Source organism: Bufo bufo, chromosome 3, assembly GCF_905171765.1.
Source record: "Bufo bufo chromosome 3, aBufBuf1.1, whole genome shotgun sequence".
NCBI lineage: Eukaryota > Metazoa > Chordata > Amphibia > Anura > Bufonidae > Bufo > Bufo bufo.
Window position 1 is genome coordinate 237,501,725 of NC_053391.1, and position 21,700 is coordinate 237,523,424.

At 41.5% G+C, this 21,700-nt stretch overlaps 1 protein-coding gene across 2 annotated transcripts in view; it reads right to left on the reverse strand.

Moving 5' to 3' along the window:
* Positions 1-21,700, reverse strand: part of PLXNA2 (plexin A2) — a 301,825-nt gene that overhangs the window by 159,075 nt on the left and 121,050 nt on the right. For both annotated transcript variants that reach the window (XM_040424057.1, XM_040424056.1), the window contains one exon: positions 4,713-4,847. In XM_040424057.1, coding sequence (XP_040279991.1) covers positions 4,713-4,847 — 135 coding nt within the window. The remainder of the gene's footprint in view (positions 1-4,712; positions 4,848-21,700) is intronic.

A 21,700-nucleotide genomic window follows, 5' to 3' on the forward strand; every position in this document is an offset into this window, starting at 1 on the left:
GGCAAGAATAAAAAAATAATTAAATACTAGCCTCACTTATGGCATGGCTGGGAACACTTGCTCCACGCTGAAAGCAGCAGGACCTGACACTCCCAGCGTGGTGACATCACATGATCATGCTGAGAGCATCAGATAATGCTGGCTCCAGTGCGGATCGAGTGTTCCCAGCCGTGCCTGTAGTGAGGTGAATTTTTTCAATTTGGGGGCCATTGAATACTGGGGGCAATATGGGGGCCATTTATATACTTGGCTCACTATAGGGGCTAATGAACATACTGGGGGCACTACGAGGGCTACTATAGGTACTGGGGGCACTATGGGCTAATATAGATACTGGGTCCCTAAAAAATACTGAGGGAACAGCGGTTTTGGGGTTAATAAAAAAAAGCCAATGAAATGCATTTATTTTCAACATATGTTTTTTACAAACATAAAAAATGGATGCAAAAATAATGCGCATTGTTTTATTTCGTACATACCATTTTTTTTCCAGTTTATCCATTTTTAACGTCCGTGTTTATTCTCACTGCCATATGAGTGTACCCTAACACTTTTAATTCTTTTAACACTTTTGTCATGGTCCTAATGACATATACCTCATCCATTCTCTGAGCAAACAGTGCAATAAAACTCCTATATGCAACTTAGTTAACGGGAGTCTGCCACCAGGAAATTCACTGGCAAACCAGGTACCACGCCTGGTCGGGCTAGCTCAGCTGGATGTCATGATACCTTACCAGCAATCCATTACTTCATTCTGGACAAAAAAGTACTTTTAATCCATATGCAAATAAGCAGGTTACAGCACCGAGCAACAGAGAAAGCAGGAGGTGCAAGAGGGCACAGAGTGTTTTGGGCCTGCCCTCAGTGCACTTAACTGCTCATTGGCATATGGATTAAAAGTAAGCAATGGATATCAAGTGAAAGATATCATTACATTCAGCTGAGCTAGACCTACGTACAAGGCATTGTGCCTGGTTCAGCAGATTTCATTTAAAGTGGATTTGTCATGCAGACAGTAGTTCTCATTTACTCTTGGCAAACTTCTTGTTGATTTCCATAAGGGATTCTGCACCCAAAATTTTGCTACAAAATACAATACAATTCATGTGCATGGGATTTTACAAAACTCCGAATACACAATGTGGAAAAATTCTGCATGGATTCGAGGGCATGTTGTGAACTTTCAAAACTTCACCAAAACCTTTATGCTACAAGTTCCTTCGCTCAGATCTCACCTGTTGCACTACAAGCCATACTCTCTTCTGGTTCTCTGAATGGGGGTTGTTTTCTATAAATGTTCCAACTTAGCCTATCTTTACATCTGTAGGCTTAGTTCAAAACCCCCATTGTGGATTCCACCATGGCAGAACTTGTTGGACCCCATTAGAAGTCAGTGGAGTCTCTGAGGCCCCCCTGGTGTCTGTTATGTGATGGATCTATTAACAGTTTAAATTCAGCTTCTCTGCTTCTATGATAGAACTGAAAAACAGAATATCTAATGAACACAGCCTAAAGAGATGTGTCTCAGTTAAAAGCTCCCATTTGCTCTGTGCAAACTGCAACTGTGCCCCGATCCCTGAAGTACAAGAGTGCTATAAGCAGATGGTGCAGGGGCTCCATGACGTCTATTTCTGACGGTACTGCACATACCGTCGATGTATGCTCCTCTTCTATGGTGCACGTACATCCCGCATTTTTGTAATCTCACAAAACCAGAAACAGAGATGCCTCTGATTAAAAACAGTAGTAGCAATTAGATTATATTAATAGATTTAGTTTACTTTAGTATTAGCAATTAGTTTTTTGGAGCCATCTTCAGGAATATTCACTTTTCTCATTCAAATCCATAGCGAAAATGTATGCGGTGAAAAACCGCAGATAAAGGCCAAGGCTGCTGTTGGTAAATTGCACTAATGCTATGGGGTGGAAAAGCAGTGCAATATTATATTCAGACAACCTAGAGCCGGAGCTATATAGGTGATTTTTACTAATTTGGTAGAAATAATTTTTGTTGTTAAAGCAATGTCCACAAAAAATCCAAACTGCAACATTAAAGAGGACCTTTCATGGGTTTATGTGTTAGATTACCAGATAGGGTGGCCCCTACAGATGCAGGGGAGAGCATCACGGCCAGGTGATTGGACCGCGCTACAGCCTAGAGAGAAGGAGACACCCATTGAGAAACCTAGTCGTCTCCTCCTCCCTGTACCGATAGTCTAAATTAACACATCAGGCGCCAGAAACAGCGGGAGACACAACACCAGAACGAAGAGGGCCACCCTATCTGGTAAGCATGCTAGTTTGTAACACATAAACCCATGAAAGGTCCTCTTTTATGTTGCAGTTTGGATTGTTAGTGGACATTGCTTTAACAATAAAAATAATTTCTACCAAATTAGTAAAAATCACCTATATAGCTCTGGCTTTAGGTTGCATTTGTATTAGATAGTAATAAGGCCGCTGTGTGACATCTCATCTCACTTGGTCACTTTAATCTCAAATTCTTGGATCAGTCACCGTGGACGGATGCAGTAGGTTCCTTCCTAAGTTCCCATTTAGATGCACCGGTCTTTCATTATATTCAACCGCCAGCAGCCTAAATCGCTTCCCTAAATTTGCATGAAATCTGAATTCTACAAGGCTGCTGTCCAAACAGAACAAACTCCGGCCGCTCTAATCTTTACATGGAGAAGTCAATTTGCAAGAGAAAAATGTGCGTTAGCGTCTCCCGCAGCGAGCAGGAGAAAGGATTAAACATCTCTCGCTTTAATTCTGAATTATCATAAACCCGACACAAACAATTACGAGGTGTGGAGAAAAGGCTTCCGTGTTTCGGATATGAGGTGGCTCAAGTCGACACCTTGGAAAATGCGATTTGGACAAATTACGCAGACCTACATCTATTCATTTCTCTATCCCCCTCTCTGCTGTACATCAGGAGATTTGTTGCCGGGTGGCGGATACAAATATAGAAGGGGTTTGTAGCCCGCTGCAATATCCATGATTCCGAGCATAATTAAACTGCGCTTTAATATTTTATTGTAACCGCATGAGAATGCTGGCTTTCCTGACAGAAAATGGGTAATGTCAAGTGAGACAGTAATATTCACGATAAATTGCTGCATGCTGTAACAATGTACAGGCATCACCAGGATGTGCAGCAGGAAGTCTGGAACACATTACCGAGCAACTGCACAATGATAAACCTGTTCCTTGCTCTGCATGGACTGAACATGTCTGGTATCTACCAAGTCGCTGGTATAGTGATATATTTACCACATTGTACATGTACTGTAAACCTTATCCAACGGCCCCCTCAAGCACACATCTCTTAAAACCTCCTTATATGCATGTCTATGTTAAACTGGTCTTGACCCACCCAATGACCCTTTGGGATGTGCCACCAATGCAGTATGTCTGGTCATCTGTAAAACTGTCCAAACCTTTAAAGAGAGTCTGTGAGCAGTTTTGACCCATCACAACTACTGACAGTGCTATACAGGGTTGGACTGGAGTTCCTTGGTCCCACCAGACAAAATTATTCTGTTGGTACAAACCCTATATCAGCAAATAAAGTGTAACAGATTTCAATTCAAAGAAATAGACCCTAATGACAAGTTATTGGCTCCAAAGACAGCTCCAAATCTTACTACTTTGGGTCCCTCTATGGCATCAGTGCCTGGGCCTACTAGAGGATCATCTGGTACTCTGGTGTGCTAGTCTGATGCTGGTGCTATACAGGTGAGAAGAGAAGCAGTGTTAGGGTACTTTCACACTGGCATTAGAAGAATCCGGCAGGCAGTTCCATTGGAACTGGAAATCCGTATCCAAACGGATATATATATTTTTTCGGATCTGTCAGACTTATTCATTGAAATATCGGATCCGTCTTTCCGGTATCATCTGGAATAACGGATCCAGTATTTAATTGTTTCGCAGCTAGAAAGAACTGCATGCTCAGACCGGAAAAACGACATTAATAAATTTCAATGGAAATCGGCAAGTGCGGTAGTGTTCCGGGATTTTGGCCAGAAAAAATACTGCAGCATGCTGTGGTATTTTGTCCGATCAAATACAGTACAAGGGACGAAACGGAAGACATCCTGATGCATACTGAACGGATTGCTTTCCATTCAGAATGCATTGGGACAAAATGGAAGCGTTTATTTCTGGTATTGAGACCCTTTACCGGATTTCAATACTGGAAAAGATTAAGAATAACGCTAGTGTGAAAGTACCCTAGGCCCACCATGACCAACAAGACAACCAACTTTAAATCCCCTCAGAGCCACAATGGCAAGTGCCATGGAGATTTGTGTTCAGTGCCCACGGCATTCAACACTGCATACCTCCCAGGACCTCCCCTCGCTCCTTCTGAGGGAAGGCTCTAGCAGTCTCCTGACTGGACACTAAGCTGTCACCAGGGGATTAAAAGATGAATTTTTTTGTCATGAAGCCATCAACCCAGGTATGCTTTCATTACTATCACCTACATATTTAAGGCTCTCAGCTGTTTTGAGGGGTCAAAACTGCTGACAGACTCGTTTCATGATATCAAACTGAACAAAAAAATCAAGTGGCAAACGATCAACAATAGTCAACCACAAAATGACCAAACAAAATCCAACATGAGCAGAAGGTCAAACGCTTTCATCTTATGGATATAACAAACAAAATGGTTCATCAAATAAGGCAGTTCAGCTTCCTACCTGTCTGTCTGACATGACATAAAGGTGTTTGTTGTCCGTTGAAAATGCCATGTCCCTAAGGATTGGACTTCCATCTCTCATTGCGTGTACTACTTCATATTGAATCCCACCATATGGAGGACCATCTGCCCGAATCTGGGGAAAAAATATAGTAATATGATGATCTCAAATATAGCAATCCTATGCATAAAAATATAGTAATATGATGATCTCAAATATAGCAATCCTATGCATAAAATGTAAAATGAAGTCCAGTTTGTTAGTAGAAAACATAAATCATGCGCTGGCACAAGCACTTAGCTCACAAGATTTATTCCTCACGAAAGGTGAGACATCTTCACAAATAAATCTGAAGTTTCTCCTGACATTCTGCCACCCTTTAGACTACACATTTTACTGCCGTAGACAGATGTACAATATTAGTGAGTGGTCATCTAGTTCACATATTTGAGGAGATTAACTAAGCAAAATACACAAAAAGAAAAGCGTACATGTCATGCCTCAAATGTATGATGTGTTTCAGACACAATTTTTGCCTAAGGCTACTTTCACACTTGCGGCAGAGGATTCCGGCAATCTGGACGCAAACGGATGCATTTGTGAAACGGATCCGGATGTGGATCCGTCTCACAAATGCATTGCAATACCGGATCCATCTTTCCAGTTGTCATCCGGAAAAACAGATCCGGCATTTAATTTTTTTCTCATTTTTAAAGGTCTTTGCATGCTCAGACCGCAAAACCAGATCCGTTTTGCCAGAACACTTGGGGCTGGATCCTGCATTAATGCAGTTCAATGGAAATTCATGCTGTATCCGACATTCCGGCAAGTGTTCAGGATTTTTGGGCGGAGATGAAACTGCAGCATGCTGTGGTATTTTCTCCGGCCAAAAAACGTAAGAGGGTCTGAACTGATGCATCCTGAACGGAATGCTCTCCATTCAGAATGCATTAGGATAAAACTGATCATTTTTTTTCCGGTATTGAGCCCCTGTGACGGAACTCAATACCGGAAAACAAAAACGCTAGTGTGAAAGTACCCTTATTAAATTGTTTTTAAAGGTTTTGAGAGAAAGGAAAGAGGCACAGTGTCTGACATGTCTGATATTACACCATCTCGTAATTGCAGGCGTCCTACAACGCTGTTGATAAACCTATACCACCATGAAGTTTCCAAATGTTCTGGAAAGCGTTTTGTTTCTTTTTTGCTCACCAGAACATGCTCTAGCTTAGCTCTTTTTGTATTGTCTTCTTTAATTGCACATATTTTACTCACAGCAAAAAACATGTATAGATCTTTGCAGTAGTTAAGAACTACCACCATACCGGCAGTTAGAAGGGGGGCTGCTACTAACCAAGAAGGAACGCTCTGGCAGATCCTCTCCAATCAGCACCAGTGATTAGAGGAGTGGCGCTGACAGAAATATTCCTCGAGTGTTGTCCTCACAGGGACAGTGGAAACTCTTCAGGTTCATGGGGGCTGAACAGGGCTACGCTGTACGGTATAAAAAGCCATGAGACATTCCCTGACTCTTGGCAATTGTCATCATATACTGTAATAAGTGCCATAGTAACTAGTGGATTCAAACTGAAATATGCATACCTATATATACTAAACTGTGGAAAAATGAAGAGATATAGAGGAGCATATATAGTCAAATCTTCTACCTTCTTGTATTTTAGTAGTTAATATAGAAACCAGCAATGCAGCACATAATGAGCTGCAAGCAACAACATCCTGAAGATATTTAGCAATGGCTAATTCTGGGTCTCATGTCTGTCATACAGGAGGAGAGGGAAGTTCGGATATTTTGCTTTCCTTCCAGCAGTTAGCTATATGTGCAATGTATGGACAACAAGCAAAGAGGTTGAGAGCGGATATGGATGTCAGTTTATATTGTATTACACACTCATATGACTGCTCGCTACATCTATGCATCCTTAGTACGCTGGATCCTTGCTTTCCCAAAGCATCATTCCCCATTAAGTTACTCACCATTTACATTATATCATCATTGATATCATATAGGTGTTTTATGTGTGTGTTACATGTTATGTGTGTTATTTATTGTATTTCCGCCATACATATAGGTCAATATTTAGCGTATAATGGAAGGGCTGTGCTGAGTTATGTGGTTTTAAAATAAATCATCGCTTTAGTGGGGGGAAGGGTGACAGTTTGCATCCTGCCTGCACGTGGCGAGATTTGCATTTTTGAATAGCCATTTGATTGTAACACAGTGTCACACTGAGAGACGTGGAGGCTGGCATGTGTCTACAGACAGATTAAAGCAGCCAACCGAACCAAAGGCTTCAAGTAGCCCAGCGGCCCACTCGGATACTGATACTGTGAAATGCTGGCCAACAAGCCAAGACGACTGGGACACCGCAAGATTTAGCCCCTATCGAACAGCAAAACCGGAACGGGGATATAGTTAAAGAAATGGCTGAATGTAGGGCAAGAGCAGCACTGTAACAAATGAGAGATGCTTCCACTACATAAGCAACCAGTCCAAGCATTAAACACGCTTGTATCTGACTTTCCATGTTACAAATCTAGTCCAGATTCAGCGGTGTAGGTTATGCCAGAGACATAAATCTCATAATTCATTCTACATGTAATGATATGTTTCTATGAACAGTACACTCTGAAGTCCATGCAGGAATTTTTCCTCACATTTTAGTTAAATGTTAAAAAAATGTAATAAAAAAATGTCTGTGATGACCGGGAACCATGATAAGTATCTTTAATATGCCCATTTCATTTTGGAACTTTTTGACACAACATACGCTCATCTATGGATGTAGCCAGCATTAGGACACCAGCTGCACCAGTATGGTCACTTTAATGGGATTTCTTGTATCACTGTCCATTGTGCACAAAGATGAGAAACATGGTCGTCTCCATCAGGTCTTACACATGTCAACATTCTGGCCACAGAATAACCTAGCTATTGGCTGATGACTACATACTATAAAGTACTGCCCACATAGCGATATAACCAGTGTAGTATTCACACTTGAATGTACTGTACACATAAGCGTAGTTCTGAAGTTCTATCACATAAATGTTCCCTATACATGCCATACATTCCCTACATAATATCTGCAAAGACTTATCAAGTTAAAGTGCCATAAAGAGCCCACAGTACCATCCTTTTTTTTAATTTTTTATATTAAATATTTTTATTTTCGTTTTCTTCTTACAAAACCAAGATAAGGAAAGACACAAGAAAAAACAAGGGGTAGAAATTGCAAATATACTAATATACGCAAACATATGTTACCTAATTGCAGCTAACATCAAAATTCTATCCTTATCAGGTTTAATTCCATTTCACATAAGAGAACATAGAACAATAAGAAAAAAAGAAAAAAAACTATATACCCCCCCTCCCCCCCCCCCCCCCCTTCTCGGTTGTCTTGGGAGTTTCCATAAGGCAATTTACTTCCATAATTACTTTTCAGGGGTTTATGTCATCCTTTTTCCCACATATTAAATTTTCTACACTCCATGTTACCCCCCTTACCACCTAGTAGTTACCATTCCCTATTTCATTATTTCTTTTTAACCCCCTAGCATACTCATATCTCTGCACCCTCTCACATAGATTTTTCCACTCTGAAACACTTGGCGGACTGTCCGATCCCCACCCTCTAGCCAGCAACACCCGAGCGAGCATTAATCCTTTTTCCCATTTCCTTTCACTTTCTCTATCCAACCCGATTTTTCTTATATCTCCCAACACTGCAATCATAATCTCCAATGGCGCACAGTACCCAGTTGCTCTGGTAAGGTCCGCGAAAACCTGGGTCCAGTAACCCTGCATAAGGGGGCAGTACCAGATCAAATGAATAAAATCTGCATTATCCTTCCTACACTTCCAGCAGATTGCGTCCCTAGATTTGTACATCTTGCTCAGCGCCCATGGAGTTATATAGGTCCGATGGAGGATAAAAAACTGCGTCAACCGGAAGTTACTCGAGATGGTGCTCCTTTTTATACTTCTATAAATGTTTCTCCAATCCAAAATATTAGGCTCCACCTCTCGTGCCCATTTATTTTCACTATTAAATTTAATCACACCTCCTAACCCCCTCTTTATTTTTTTATAAATTTGTGAAATTGATACTTTACTCGCAATACTGTGATAGCAGAATTCTGCAAATTCTGAGTGTTTGGTAATTAAATATTCTCTATTCTTAGTTGAATCAAATGCGTGCTTTAATCTAGCATATCTAAACCATGTGAGGTTATCTAAATCTGAACTAAATCCCATTTCCTCTAGTGTCTTTAATTTTCCTTCCACCGCTATCTGTGAAACAAACCTGATACCTTTTCTCTCCCAAAATACATAATCATCTAACTTCCAGAACTCACTTAAATTTTAATTTCCCCAAATAGGGGTGAACCTTAATGAATAATTAATACCCAATAATTTTTTGACCTTAACCCATACTAAGTGCATCATGTTGCTAATTGGGCACTTCCTGCCCTTTATTTTTAGAAGTCCGGTTTCTAGAACACTAACAATATTATATTGGAGACCTTCACATTCCCCTTCCAGAAAATGACGCAGTCTGTCATCCTCCATTATTAACCACTGCAGCTGGGATGCATAGTAGTAGCCTCGAAAACAAGGAACAGACAGGCCGCCATCTTCTTTGTCTAACCATAAGTATTTTTGTTTCAGCCTAACCCTTTTTCTCCCCCAGATAAGATCGTTTATCACTCCTTCTAATGCGTTGAAAAAATGATCCCCTATCCATACAGGGCAGGAGGAGATGACATAAAGAATCTGGGGCAGTAAAACCATCTTTATTATCGCAATTCGATCCGCCTGTCGAATCAACAGTTTTTGCCAGGTGCTTATTTTCTCTTTAACCCTTTTGAGCAGGGGACATCTATTGAGTTCTAGGTACTCCTGAATCCTCGAGCTGACTTTTATGCCAAGGTATTCGAATGACTCCGTGGGTTTCAGTATTTTAACATTGATATCCTTTTGCCATATTTCCTGACCAATTAGGAGCAGTACCGATTTTGTCCAGTTCACCCTGAGGCCTGACATTTGACCGAACTGATCTACTATCCCCATCAGGTATGATACCGTTGATACCCCCCCTTCCAAGAAGAACAAGATGTCATCCACATAAAGGCATATTTTATCTAATGCGCCCTTTGCCCCAAACCCCCTAATTTTATCGTCTGCTCGAACCTTACAAGCCAAAGGCTCAACAAATATGGCAAACAATAATGGGGAGAGTGGGCAACCCTGCCTAGTTCCTCTCTGCAGAGGGACCGGCTCTGATATCTCTCCATTAATTTTGACCCTAACCTTCGAGTTATAATAAAGAAGTTGTACCCATCTTATAAATCTTTCCCCCAAGTTAAACTTGTGCATTATTTTCCAGAGGTATGCCCATTCCACCCTGTCAAACGCCTTCTCCGCGTCCAAAGACAGGATGGAACGCGCACCCTCCCCAATCATCTGTAAGTTCAACAATGTCCGTCGAATATTCGTCTGGGCTTGGCGTTTTGGTATAAACCCCGATTGATCCGGGTGAATTATTTTCTCAATAACTCTTTTTAAACAGTTTGCGAGTAATTTGGCACATAATTTAAAATCGGTGTTGAGAAGAGAGATAGGGCGATACGAATCCACCTTACTCTCATCCTTCCCTTTTTTTCCCAGCAGAGTTATAACGGCCTCCGAAAGGGAAGCCGGAAGTTCGCCTCTATCCATTGAATCATTCAATACCTGCACAAAAACTGGGAGAATAACCTCTCCATGTCTTCTATATATCTCGAAGGGAAGGCCATCCAACCCGGGGCTAGAATTGCCCTGAATAGTTTTCAACGTATCCCACAGTTCCTGCACTTTTATAGGGCCATTCAGTAAATCCCTCTCTTCCTCGGAGAGTCTGGGGATCGGCACTCCCTCCAAGAAGAGTCCGACGTCATCCATCCCTCCCACTCCCTCCGAGGAGTAGAGGTCCCTGTAATACTTAACAAATTCCTGCTCTATTTCTCCCTGGTTGGATGCAATCCCCCCATCTCTCCTCTCAACACTTCTAATCCTATTGCCTCCCCTTTGATTCTGTATAAGTGTGGACAACAGTCTCCCCGACTTTCCGGATTCCCTAAAATACCGGGCCCCCTCAAAAAACACTTTTTGTTGTGCCTTATCCGCCAAATAATTTTTTTAAGCGCTTTTAGCATCATCCAACTGTCCCGTCAACTCGGGGAGACTCTTCTCCAGCAGTTCTGCTTCTATTTCTTTTACTTTATCTCCCAACTCTCTCTCCTTCTTTGCAAATCCACTTTTTAATCCCTTGATTTTACTTACCAGGATACCACGTAAGTATGCTTTAAATGCATCCCATACATACCCTAATTGTGTGGATCCCAAATTGATCTGCCAAAACTCCTCTATGGCCGCCCACAGTACTATCCTTATTCGTACCCATGAAATAATTCTAGCTTTAGTGTCTATATAATGACCATATAGAGAACATATAGAAATACATGATGACCAATAATAGTGCCAACTGTCTAAGCAATGGTCCTGTCCACAGTGCCCATATAATAACGGCAAGCATGATATCGCTATAGTTCCAGCATCATGGATGTCCCATATCAGCAGCCTTAGAATGGTTACTCCTTTGAGAGTTCCTCTTCCTGATCTAATCTCTGGAATCAGAGTTTGAGCCCCCAATGTTCTTGTCCTCCAAGTGTCTGCCAGTCTCCAGTGAGAACACATAGACCGTTTAGGGTTGGGAATATAACGGGTACCTCCTGAAGATCTGCATGAGGGGTTGCATGCACCACCAATGCCACCGCTGACCTCACATCATAGTCATACACAATTAAGTTGGAAGAGTTAATGCAGGAAAATCACAGAGATTTATTAATGAACACTAGTCAAAAGGAAAGATTTTTAATGAGCACAAAATATGTATTGTAAATTGCCCATTATTTTCTTCCAATGCTATTTCTGTTCTGCAAGCCTCATGAAAAATGGAATATAGCATGGAACTGGTTGTGAAAAATATAACTTCACATACAACAGGAAAGTATAGTGTATGCAGATAGAGAGAAGAGCCAAAGAAAACGTATTCAATGCAGATCTTGACTCAAAAATCCATTGGAAGAGGCACAATGTCTAGTATTAGATGGCTGTGCACAAGAGGAACAACGCACATGACGGCTTTTCTATATTTACGACTCATGTTTTCACTGCACCCTGGCCTGGATTTTTATGGCTTTCCACAGAGGTTTTACACGGTGCAGATTGGAGCCGATTAAACTCTGGCCTTCACCGGAGAAATGCCCATTATCTCTGCTAATAATAATAACCGTTACAATAAGAGGGTAGTAATCTTTTCCCGATGCCTTCTGGCACCCAGCATACAGAGGGTCTTGAATACAGAATGAAAAAGGGAAACTGCTGAAGATATTGACCAAGGAAGTGGGAATATAATTTTGTTATTAACTGGGGGGTGGGGGGATTACCTAAGATGCAGTGAAGAATGAAATTCTAATGTCCTGAGCTTATGTCTCATAATTAATTGTGTGTCACCAAATTGGATCATTTAATATTATTTTTAGGAAAATAGTCCAAAAAGGAAACACACTCAAAAACACCTCTTAAAAAAAAACATCACAGTCAAGGTCATTAACTCAAGGTCAATGTGAGCCAACAACGGGCTTATCCCTGTTCAAAGACAAAAGTCGCAGCCTCCAAGTCTGATTCTTAGACATAAAAGCAGAGCAGAATTTGTCAGAAGGACGCCGCAGTTGGTCCACCACGGTCGGGGTCCCGTCTTCAAAGGACAGCAATGACTTTCACAGTCTCAGCCTCTTTCTTACTTTCGCTTCCCCCACCCATCCAGCCACGTCCCCATGTCGTTAGGGCAGCTGTTTAATAAAGCGGTTGCCATGGCAACTGCCTCTGAAGCCCATCCGCTAAAAGACCTGATGTTAATTTAATGAACCCTTCAGCTGCCAGAGACTGCTAAAGTGTTCTGTCCAAATGAAGGGCAATGACCATGGACAATCATTATTTACCCTCACCATTAATCCATTTAACTCTTTCACTGACTTCTTCGTCTTTGACTTGCAAATGTAATTTTTTGGATCAACGGTTGGCAAATGAAGTCTGACACGTTCCAGGTTCCTCATAAAAACATCATTGCTTTCCTTTTGCTGATTATACATAAAATGCCATATGTGGTAAGATTGTAAACCGGTCAATGTCCAGTAGCCATTGATACACTTTCCCCATGGCTTATTTCATTTCCTAAAAATCTTCGTCTAGAAATCAATGAAATGTCAAGCCAACAAAAATGCCATGTTCAATCACCATCATGAATACTAAGAGATTGCTGCCAGACGCGACAGAAAATATGGCAGGATGATTACCAGTATGTTTGGACTAATTTGTGATGGCATCACAGGCTGGAATAGATAATCTGGGATCATGGACTAGCTGGACTATTTTGTTTAGTGTAATTTTTCTACATTTGGGTATTTGGGGTGTAACATGGCGCAATATAGGCTCAGAATATGTTAGGAATCTCTTTCCTAGAGTTGTGAAGAGTGACGTAAAGGATACAGCTACGTAGAGTGACTTTGCCAAAAACATTGCCACCAGGAGATTTTACTGTGTGTGAATCTGCAGCTTGCAACGTTGCCCAAGCAACATGACAACCCATCAATGGTCAGGAATATCTCGCTCGAGATGGTCCTGGCAAATTGCCAGAAAAGATGGCATCACACCTGTCTAGGTTTGCAACCGTTAAACCTTATTAGTTTTTTATTCCATGAATTCAGCAAATGAACATCTTTTAATATGGACCAAATGTTGCTCTGAAAGCCAGGGTATCAAATAGCCTTCATAAAAGTAAAGCATCTGGGATGATAACAGTTTTCCAAAGTGAAAAACAAAAGGAAAAATTACTTCAAGACATATACCCTCTTGAGAATTGAAGCCTCTTATGTAAGGGGGACTACGAAATTTCGGATGTTTTAATTATATCTTTAACTCCTAGATTTCCCAGACCCCTGTGTCCCTTCTGTAGACGAGTGCTTATAATGTGCACTGAATTCACTACATCGCCACCGCTGTCCTTTCTGTTGCCTTGGTAACAGTGATGTCACACACAAAAAAATAATTAATTCAATGGATGAAGTAATGTGTTCAAAAAGAAAAGACAATGCACTTGTCCCCATAGCAAAATAATGCTGCTTCACAGGTATGCTATCTGATCAAAAGAAATAATGAGGGTATAATGCCAGCCGTTAAGATTTGTGTCTGAAATAAAGGGGAAATGTTAATAATACAGACATAACTAGCGGTAGTTCAGGAATCCCCATGCAGCGTAAATGGAATCATTGTACAACCGGACTCATATTTAGCATTTAGCGGGCAGACTCAATAGGCAATGTCCTACGAATGCAATGGATACTCCATAAGATAGGCATGCTAATACTACTGTGCCTCCCTGAATGCTGCCCCCACAGCCCGACTACATTATTATGGTAAGTTGGAGGGTGGATTTATTATTTGATTTGTGCAATATATGGTAATTTTAGTCTTTTTACGCCTGGGAGGCGGACCAATACATTTATTAAGTTTAAATCCGGAAAATGCAGTACAAAGTGGTACAATTTTATGCCTGCTTGTGGCAAGCACAGATTTCATTTTTCTGGCTTTAAGATGCAGCAAATTCATTATTAATGTGCACCTCTATTAATTTGACACATTTCTCTGTGTGGCGATCTTCGGGGTAAGCCTTAAGCATATGAACCATCAGTCTTAATAAATATGCCCCATACTACTGGGTCAATCTGCCTTGGTTCTCTGTTATGAATACGGAGAGGGGCCAAGTGATTGGCTAGTCCTAATTGTCAGAACCTACTCTAGATACATAACTTTGCAAACACTGACTCAGAAAATATGTGGGCAAAGCGCCAACCACTGTAGGAGGTGAGAGTGACTGCATACCACATATAAATAGGAATGACATAAAATATCTTCAAGTGACTGTCACCACATGATATACAGTAGAACATATCGAAGATGGGGCATCTTGCAAGTATGTAATATATGCTAATTACAACACCTGACAGTCTGACAATCTAAATGAGAATTTTATAGATGCTTTTCATGAATATTATTAATAATATGTAATGGATCTGAGAAGGACTTGTGTCTTTTTTCAACTGATGTAGTTAAACCACAGGCAGCATGAAATCCCAACAGGCTCCCTCGTTGCAAACAACTATGCATTACTTTGAAATGCAGCAGCATTTCAGAGCAAACATGGTTTAAAAAGGAGATGAACAGGGAGAAGAGTCACTGAGTAGCCCTCTATCCATTTTGGTTTAACTAGCAAGTCTCTTCCTTGTTACAGACAGTGGATGTGAGCCCACTGTGCCAACCAACTGGTTTGGCTTTGTGCTAGTCCTAAGGGCGCTATCCCTGGTTTTTACCCTTTAATCCCTCCACAGAGATATGATATTTGCTGCAGAGGAGCCACCAGGCTGCAACCTCTTGGAAGAGTTTCAGTGTGGTTGGCTGCTGACCCATAGGGGTCAGAGGCACTGGTGCAAGGTACTGAGGAATCAGGCAATACTCATAATGAGAAAACAAGCAGAGGTCAGGGCAGGCAAAGTTTGTGCAAGTCCATAAAACTAATCCGAGGTCGGGGCAGGCAGGAAAGGGTTAGTACAGTCAGGTCAGGCAGCAGAAGGTCAGAATCAGTAGACAGGCCGAGTTCAGTACATAGGCAGACAGACAGCAACAGTACTTTTTCAATTGGAAACTAGCAGGCTAGAACAACCTAAAGCACAGGCAACTTACACCTGGAAAAAGCGCCTTAAATACACAAAAGTAGCCAACCTTAGGCTGGAACAGATCTGGTGAGTGATGTGGTACCCATGACCACTTAGAGGAGCAGGGCAGCCGCAGGCATGGGCCTCCAGCATAACTGGGTGGGGATAAACTGCTGGTGAGCAGCCCCTGAGACTCTTTTCCATGTTCCCATCTTTCTTTAGAAATATGCAGAATTTCAGGGAAATACATAGTTGTAACAAAAATGTCATTGAGCATTAAGCTCCCGACAAGTTCCCTGGAAAGGAGTCTGTTTGCAGACAGATTTCCTTTTATTCCAGCAAATGGCAGAAAAATCCCTATGTTGGTAGTAGATCTTCATAAACATCTGCATAAGTAACGCATATAGAAACTTATTTCCTTCATATTGTCAACGTGGCTTCATCTAAGAGATGACTTTCAATAAAGGCAATTACATTTTATCCGTTTTCCACTCAAAGAGCTTTTATTGCTTAATTTAGAACTTCAGGACGTAAAGTGCACAATGATCAAGCAGAGATACCTTCAAACAATACTTGCAGGATCCTATGAAAGTCCAAGGGAATTCTGGCAGAGTCATCAACCATGGCTAAATAGGTTAAAACTGCTCTGTTTGGCTATAATACAAATAAAGCAAATCATTTCTCTTGTGCCATTCCAGTTCAATATTTATTGGAGACAATTTGTTTCCCTAATGAGAGAGAGGCGTAAAAATCCCCAAGGCTTCCCAGAGACATAACAAGGAGCAAGTAATATCTACCATCCTTTGTTCTAGCAGCTTTAGAAAAATTGAGGGAAAAATTACCTCTCGACTTAAGGGATTGAAGAATGAAAAAAAGAAACCTTCTGCTCATATAAAAAGGCTCTTTGGAATAACCACTTAGACATAATGCAAATCTGACTCAAATGTCTTTTCAATTCAGACTCACTTATTTAGTGGAAGAAAAAAGCAACTCTCCCTTCTCTGACTCTTTTGTCTACTGTAATTGTGACAAAATGATCTAATCCGTCACGCAGGTCATTAGGAGGAGTGATAAATGGGGACTGACGAGAAGTGGGAGCATGGGGGACTTCTGGGGATAAGCATTGAATTAAAGTTCTTTTTAAAAGCAATTGCTCCTGTTAGTCACTTTTTATGATATGAGATTCATCTACTTCAGTCTTAGGCTGCCCATACACATAAGACAAAAAGTTAACTGAAATGGCCGATTTCCACCATTCTGCCCGATCATCATTTCATTTGCGATGGCTGATGGCTGTAACTACTACTTTTTTCTACTTCTGTTTGAAGTGACTGTGAAGATAAGGTTTGGAGTCCAACCTTCCAGAAGTTTGCAGACTTTTCTTTCCCTTAAAGGGGTTGTCTCACTTCAGCAAGTGTCATTTATCATGTAGAGAAAGTTAATACAAGCCTGTTACTAATGCATTGTTATTATCCATATTGCTTCCTTTGCTGACTTGATTCATTTTCCCATCACATTATACACTGCCTGTTTCCATGGTTATGACCACCCTGTAATCCATCAATGGTGGTCGTGCTTGCACACTATTGGAAGAAGCTTTGGCCTTTCTGGTGGCTGGGAACGTGGGAGTGAACATAGGCTAGTGCTTTTTCTTATATTCTGAAAACACGCCCACCACTGATGAATTACTGGGTGGTCATAACCATGGAAACGAGCAGTGTATAATGTGATGGAAAAATTAATCCAGCCAGCAAAGGAAGTAATATGGATAATAACAATACATTAGTAAGTAGACTAAAAATAGACAACCCCTTTAAAGGGAACCTGTCACCGGGATTTTGTGTATAGAGCTGAGGACATGGTCTGCTAGATGGCTGCTAGCACATCCGCAATATCCAGTCCCCATAGCTCTGTGTGCTTTTATTGTGTATAAAAAAACTACTTGATACATATGCAAATTAACCTGAGATGAGTCCTGTATGTGACTCATCTCAGGGACAGGACCCATGTCAGGTTAATTTGCATATGTATCAAATAGTTTTTTTTTTACACAATAAAAGCACACAGAGCTATGGGGACTGGGTATTGTGGATGTGCTAGCAGCCATCTAGCAACCCAAGTCCTCAGCTCTATACCCAAAATTCTGGTGACAGGTTCCCTTTAAGGTTTACTTCAGCTGTGCTGCTCCACAAGTCTTGCATGATCAGTCAAACATGGCTGATCATTTGCCACTTTAATCAAGCTCACTCTTTTTTTTTCTGGTCTCCCTGATCTGCCAGTTTAGTCTGGCATGTTGGTGGTCCAATCAATTGTTCGAGTGGTCCAATGGAAGATAAATTGGCCACATTCTGTGCCCATACAAATTAGATGTTGATAGGACATTCTAACTGTCTAGTGTGTATGGGGGTTTCCCAACTGTCAACTGACTGCAAATGTCAGGAAAAGAAGGATCGGGTGTGGCTTATTCCCTTCTCACGAAGGAGAACGTATCTATGCTCAACCGAGGCCAGCAAGCATGAGTATGAGGGCTTGGGAGAAATAGTTCCCAGCTGAACGTGTGTTTAGTCAAAAGCTATCTAGGGTATATAGCCATCTTTAAGTTCTAAATGTAATTTAGTTAACAGAGGGCTCAGTATGGCCATGGGAGAAGTTACTAATGCTAACAAAATAAGAGCATATTTTATTAGAAGTATCCATCAGAAGTTTCATTCATGATCGCAATGGAAGCATTAGGGACTCTGTTATAATCTAAAAGATACCATATCAAATGGCACCCAGAGAGCGTATGGTGGATGGAATGTGAGCAGATACAATATCACGCACCTCTTTATCTCTACAAGTGAAGTCAGCAGGACAATGTCAATCTTAGAGCAGTACCACCTTCAAATGTACCATCAAAGAGCTTTCCCAAGGCACAGTGAGTGAAGAGAAACTGGCCAGAGCTGTCTGGAGAACACACCTTGAAGTTGCTGAAATCTAAAAGAGACTTATCTCCAGCAGGAGACAGTTCACACGCTGTCTTCTGAGAACTTTGAGATAACAGACTTGGAAGAGATTTAACTAAGAAAGGCCTTCAGGCCTGAAGGTGTGACAGCTCCGTGCCGTGATGAACATGCCTTGGTTGCAGCTTCACTTACAAAGCTGCCTGAGAGGTGCACAAATATTAATCTTCACTTCTATTAGTTGTGGTAAAAGGTTATATAATATCTAACGCCTGAAAAGAACAGTTATTCTTCATCACAGTGCAAAAATAAATAGTTATACCCTATAGAGACACTGATTCTGGCTCCTGCAGTAGAGATGTCCCATAGAATGACTAGTGAGTATACAGGACTGCATTATGGTATTTTAAGTAACTGTGCAGCTTGAATTACAGTTCTTGGCCTATCAGCACATATCTGATGTCTGATGGTTTCTACTAGAAGCACTGCATGAAAATCAAGAAGAGAAGGAAATGATATACATGTCTATGTTATAATCAAATGTTATGTTTTCACACAACCAGATGAATCTTGAGAGGTCTGAAGTCTTGTTCACATGTGTATGGACAGACTGTCAGTCAGTAATATGGATGTGTGAGATGCATCTGTCAACAGTGCGCTTGTAGTCTTTTAGTCCATGTGCCCAGTCCTAAATGTACTGGAGTGTAACAGACCCAATCAAAGGCTGTGACTGACACGTCCATTTTATACCACCCAACTGTTTGCCACTTCTAGAAATTGTATTGGGTGTTTTGATTTATCTCCAGTTCTCTACTGCTCCCATCACTTTACGTGTGATATTCTTTGTTAATGTAGTTATGATTCTTCTTCATTAGACTGCACAGTTATTCTTTTTGGGTTTGCATTGTTTTACATCAATGATATCAGTGACTTATTTGTCACAGATTCTTCTTTCCTCCACTCATTTCCCTTTATTCTAACTTTCAGTTTCTATCACTGTGTCACTGATTCCTCCTCTCCACATCCTATATCCCTCCTATTACACTCGCTGTACTCTTGTGTCACTGATTCCTCCTCTCCTCATCCTATATCCCTCCTATTACACTCGCTGTACTCTTGTGTCACTGATTCCTCCTCTCCTCATCCTATATCCCTCCTATTACACTCGCTGTACTCTTGTGTCACTGATTCCTCCTCTCCTCATCCTATATCCCTCCTATTACACTCGCTGTACTCTTGTGTCACTGATTCCTCCTCTCTTCATCCTATATCCCTCCTATTACACTCTCTGTACTCCGGTGTCACTGATTCCTCCTCTCTTCCTATAACCCTCCTATTACACTCTCTGTACTCCTGTATCATTGATTCCTCCTCACCTCCACCTATATCCCTCCTATTATACCCTCTGGACTCCAGTGTCACTGATTTCTCCTCTCTTCATCCTATATCCCTACTATTACACCCTCTGGGCTCCTGTATCACTGATTCCTCCTCTCCTCTTCTTATATCCCTACTCTCTGGACTCCTGTGTCATTGATTCCTCCTCATCCTATATCCCTTCTATTACACCCTCTGGACTACTGTGTCATTGATTCCTCCTCTCCTCTTCCTATATCCCTCCTATTACACTCTCTGTACTCCTGTGTCACTGATTCCTCCTCTACTCATCCTATATCCCTACTATTATACTCTCTGTACTCCTGTGTCATTGATTCCTCCTATCCTCTTCCTATATCCCTCCTATTACACTCTCTGTACTCCTGTGTCACTGATTCCTCCTCTTCTCATTCTATATCCCTACTAGTATACTCTCTGGACTCCTGTGTCATTGATTCTTCCTCTCCTCTTCCTATATCCCTACTATTACACCCTCTGGACTCCTGTGTCACTGATTCCTCCTCTCCTCTTCCTATATTCCTACTATTACACCCTCTAGACTCCTGTATCACTGATTCCTCCTATCCTTTTCCAATATCTCTCCAATTACACTCGCTGTACTCTTTTGTCATTGATTCCTCCTCTCCTCTTCCTATATCCCTCCTATTAAACTCTCTGTACTCCCGTGTCACTGATTACTCCTCTCCTTATCCTATATCCCTACTTGTCACAGACACTCCCTTGACAGGTGCCAGGAGATCAGAGAGACTGGCAACACGTGGGTTAATCTGAATGGGTTCTTGTGGATCATTTGTGTCTGTGTTGTTTTGGTAATGACCACACATCTGACAGGTGTTGTTGGTTTGGTCATTTAACTTCCCCTATTTATTACTGCTTCCCCTTTTGGGGGTGCGGTTTATAGCTCCAGTTTCTGGACTCTGGGCTAGCTGGTTGTTGGATCTCGGTTGAGCTCCTGGCGCTGCCTTTGCTCCATGTGAAGTTAAGTGTCGTCTTCACTATTTGTATTTTGTTTGTTGTATTTCCCTGTCTTTTGTATCTAGGCCTGAGGGAGACTCCTGTTCATCCTTCTGGTGGAGGAATAGGTTGTCTCAAGTCCTGTCAATATACCAGGGCCATACAAGGGTGTGTTAGGGCTCTAGGTTCCTGTGTATGAACTTTCCTTCCATCGATTTCAGTTCATACTGATAGTTAGTCAGGACTTGGATTAGGGTTGTTCTAGGAGGTGACCTTCTCCTTTACCCTAGTTTCCAGGCCTAGTTCCTATCCCCTTTCCTCCTGTGCTCAGTGTGGAGTTTCCCACCCACACTGCATCCGTGACTCTACTATTACACCCTCTGGACTCCTGTATCATTGATTCCTCTTCTCCTCTTCCCATATCCCTACTATTAGACGCTTTGGAATCCTGTGTCATTGATTCTTCATCTCCTCTTCCTATATCCCTCCTATTATGCCCTCTGGACTCCTGTGTCACTGATTCCCCCTCTCCTCTTCCTATATCTCTACTATTATACCCTCTGGACTCCTGTCTCATTGATTCTTCCTCTCTTCTTCCTATAGCCCTCCTATTATGCCCTCTGTACTACTGTGTCACTGATTCCTCCTCACCTACTCCTATGTCCCTACTATTATGCCCTCTGGACTCCTGTGTCACTGATTCCTCCTCTCCTCTTCCTATATCCCTACTATTATATCCTCTGGACTCCAGTGTCATTGATTCTTCCTCTCCTCTTCCTATATCCTCCTATTATGGCCTTTGTACTATTGTGTCAATGATTTGAGCATTCTCTCCTTCCATCTTGTCTTCTCTCCACC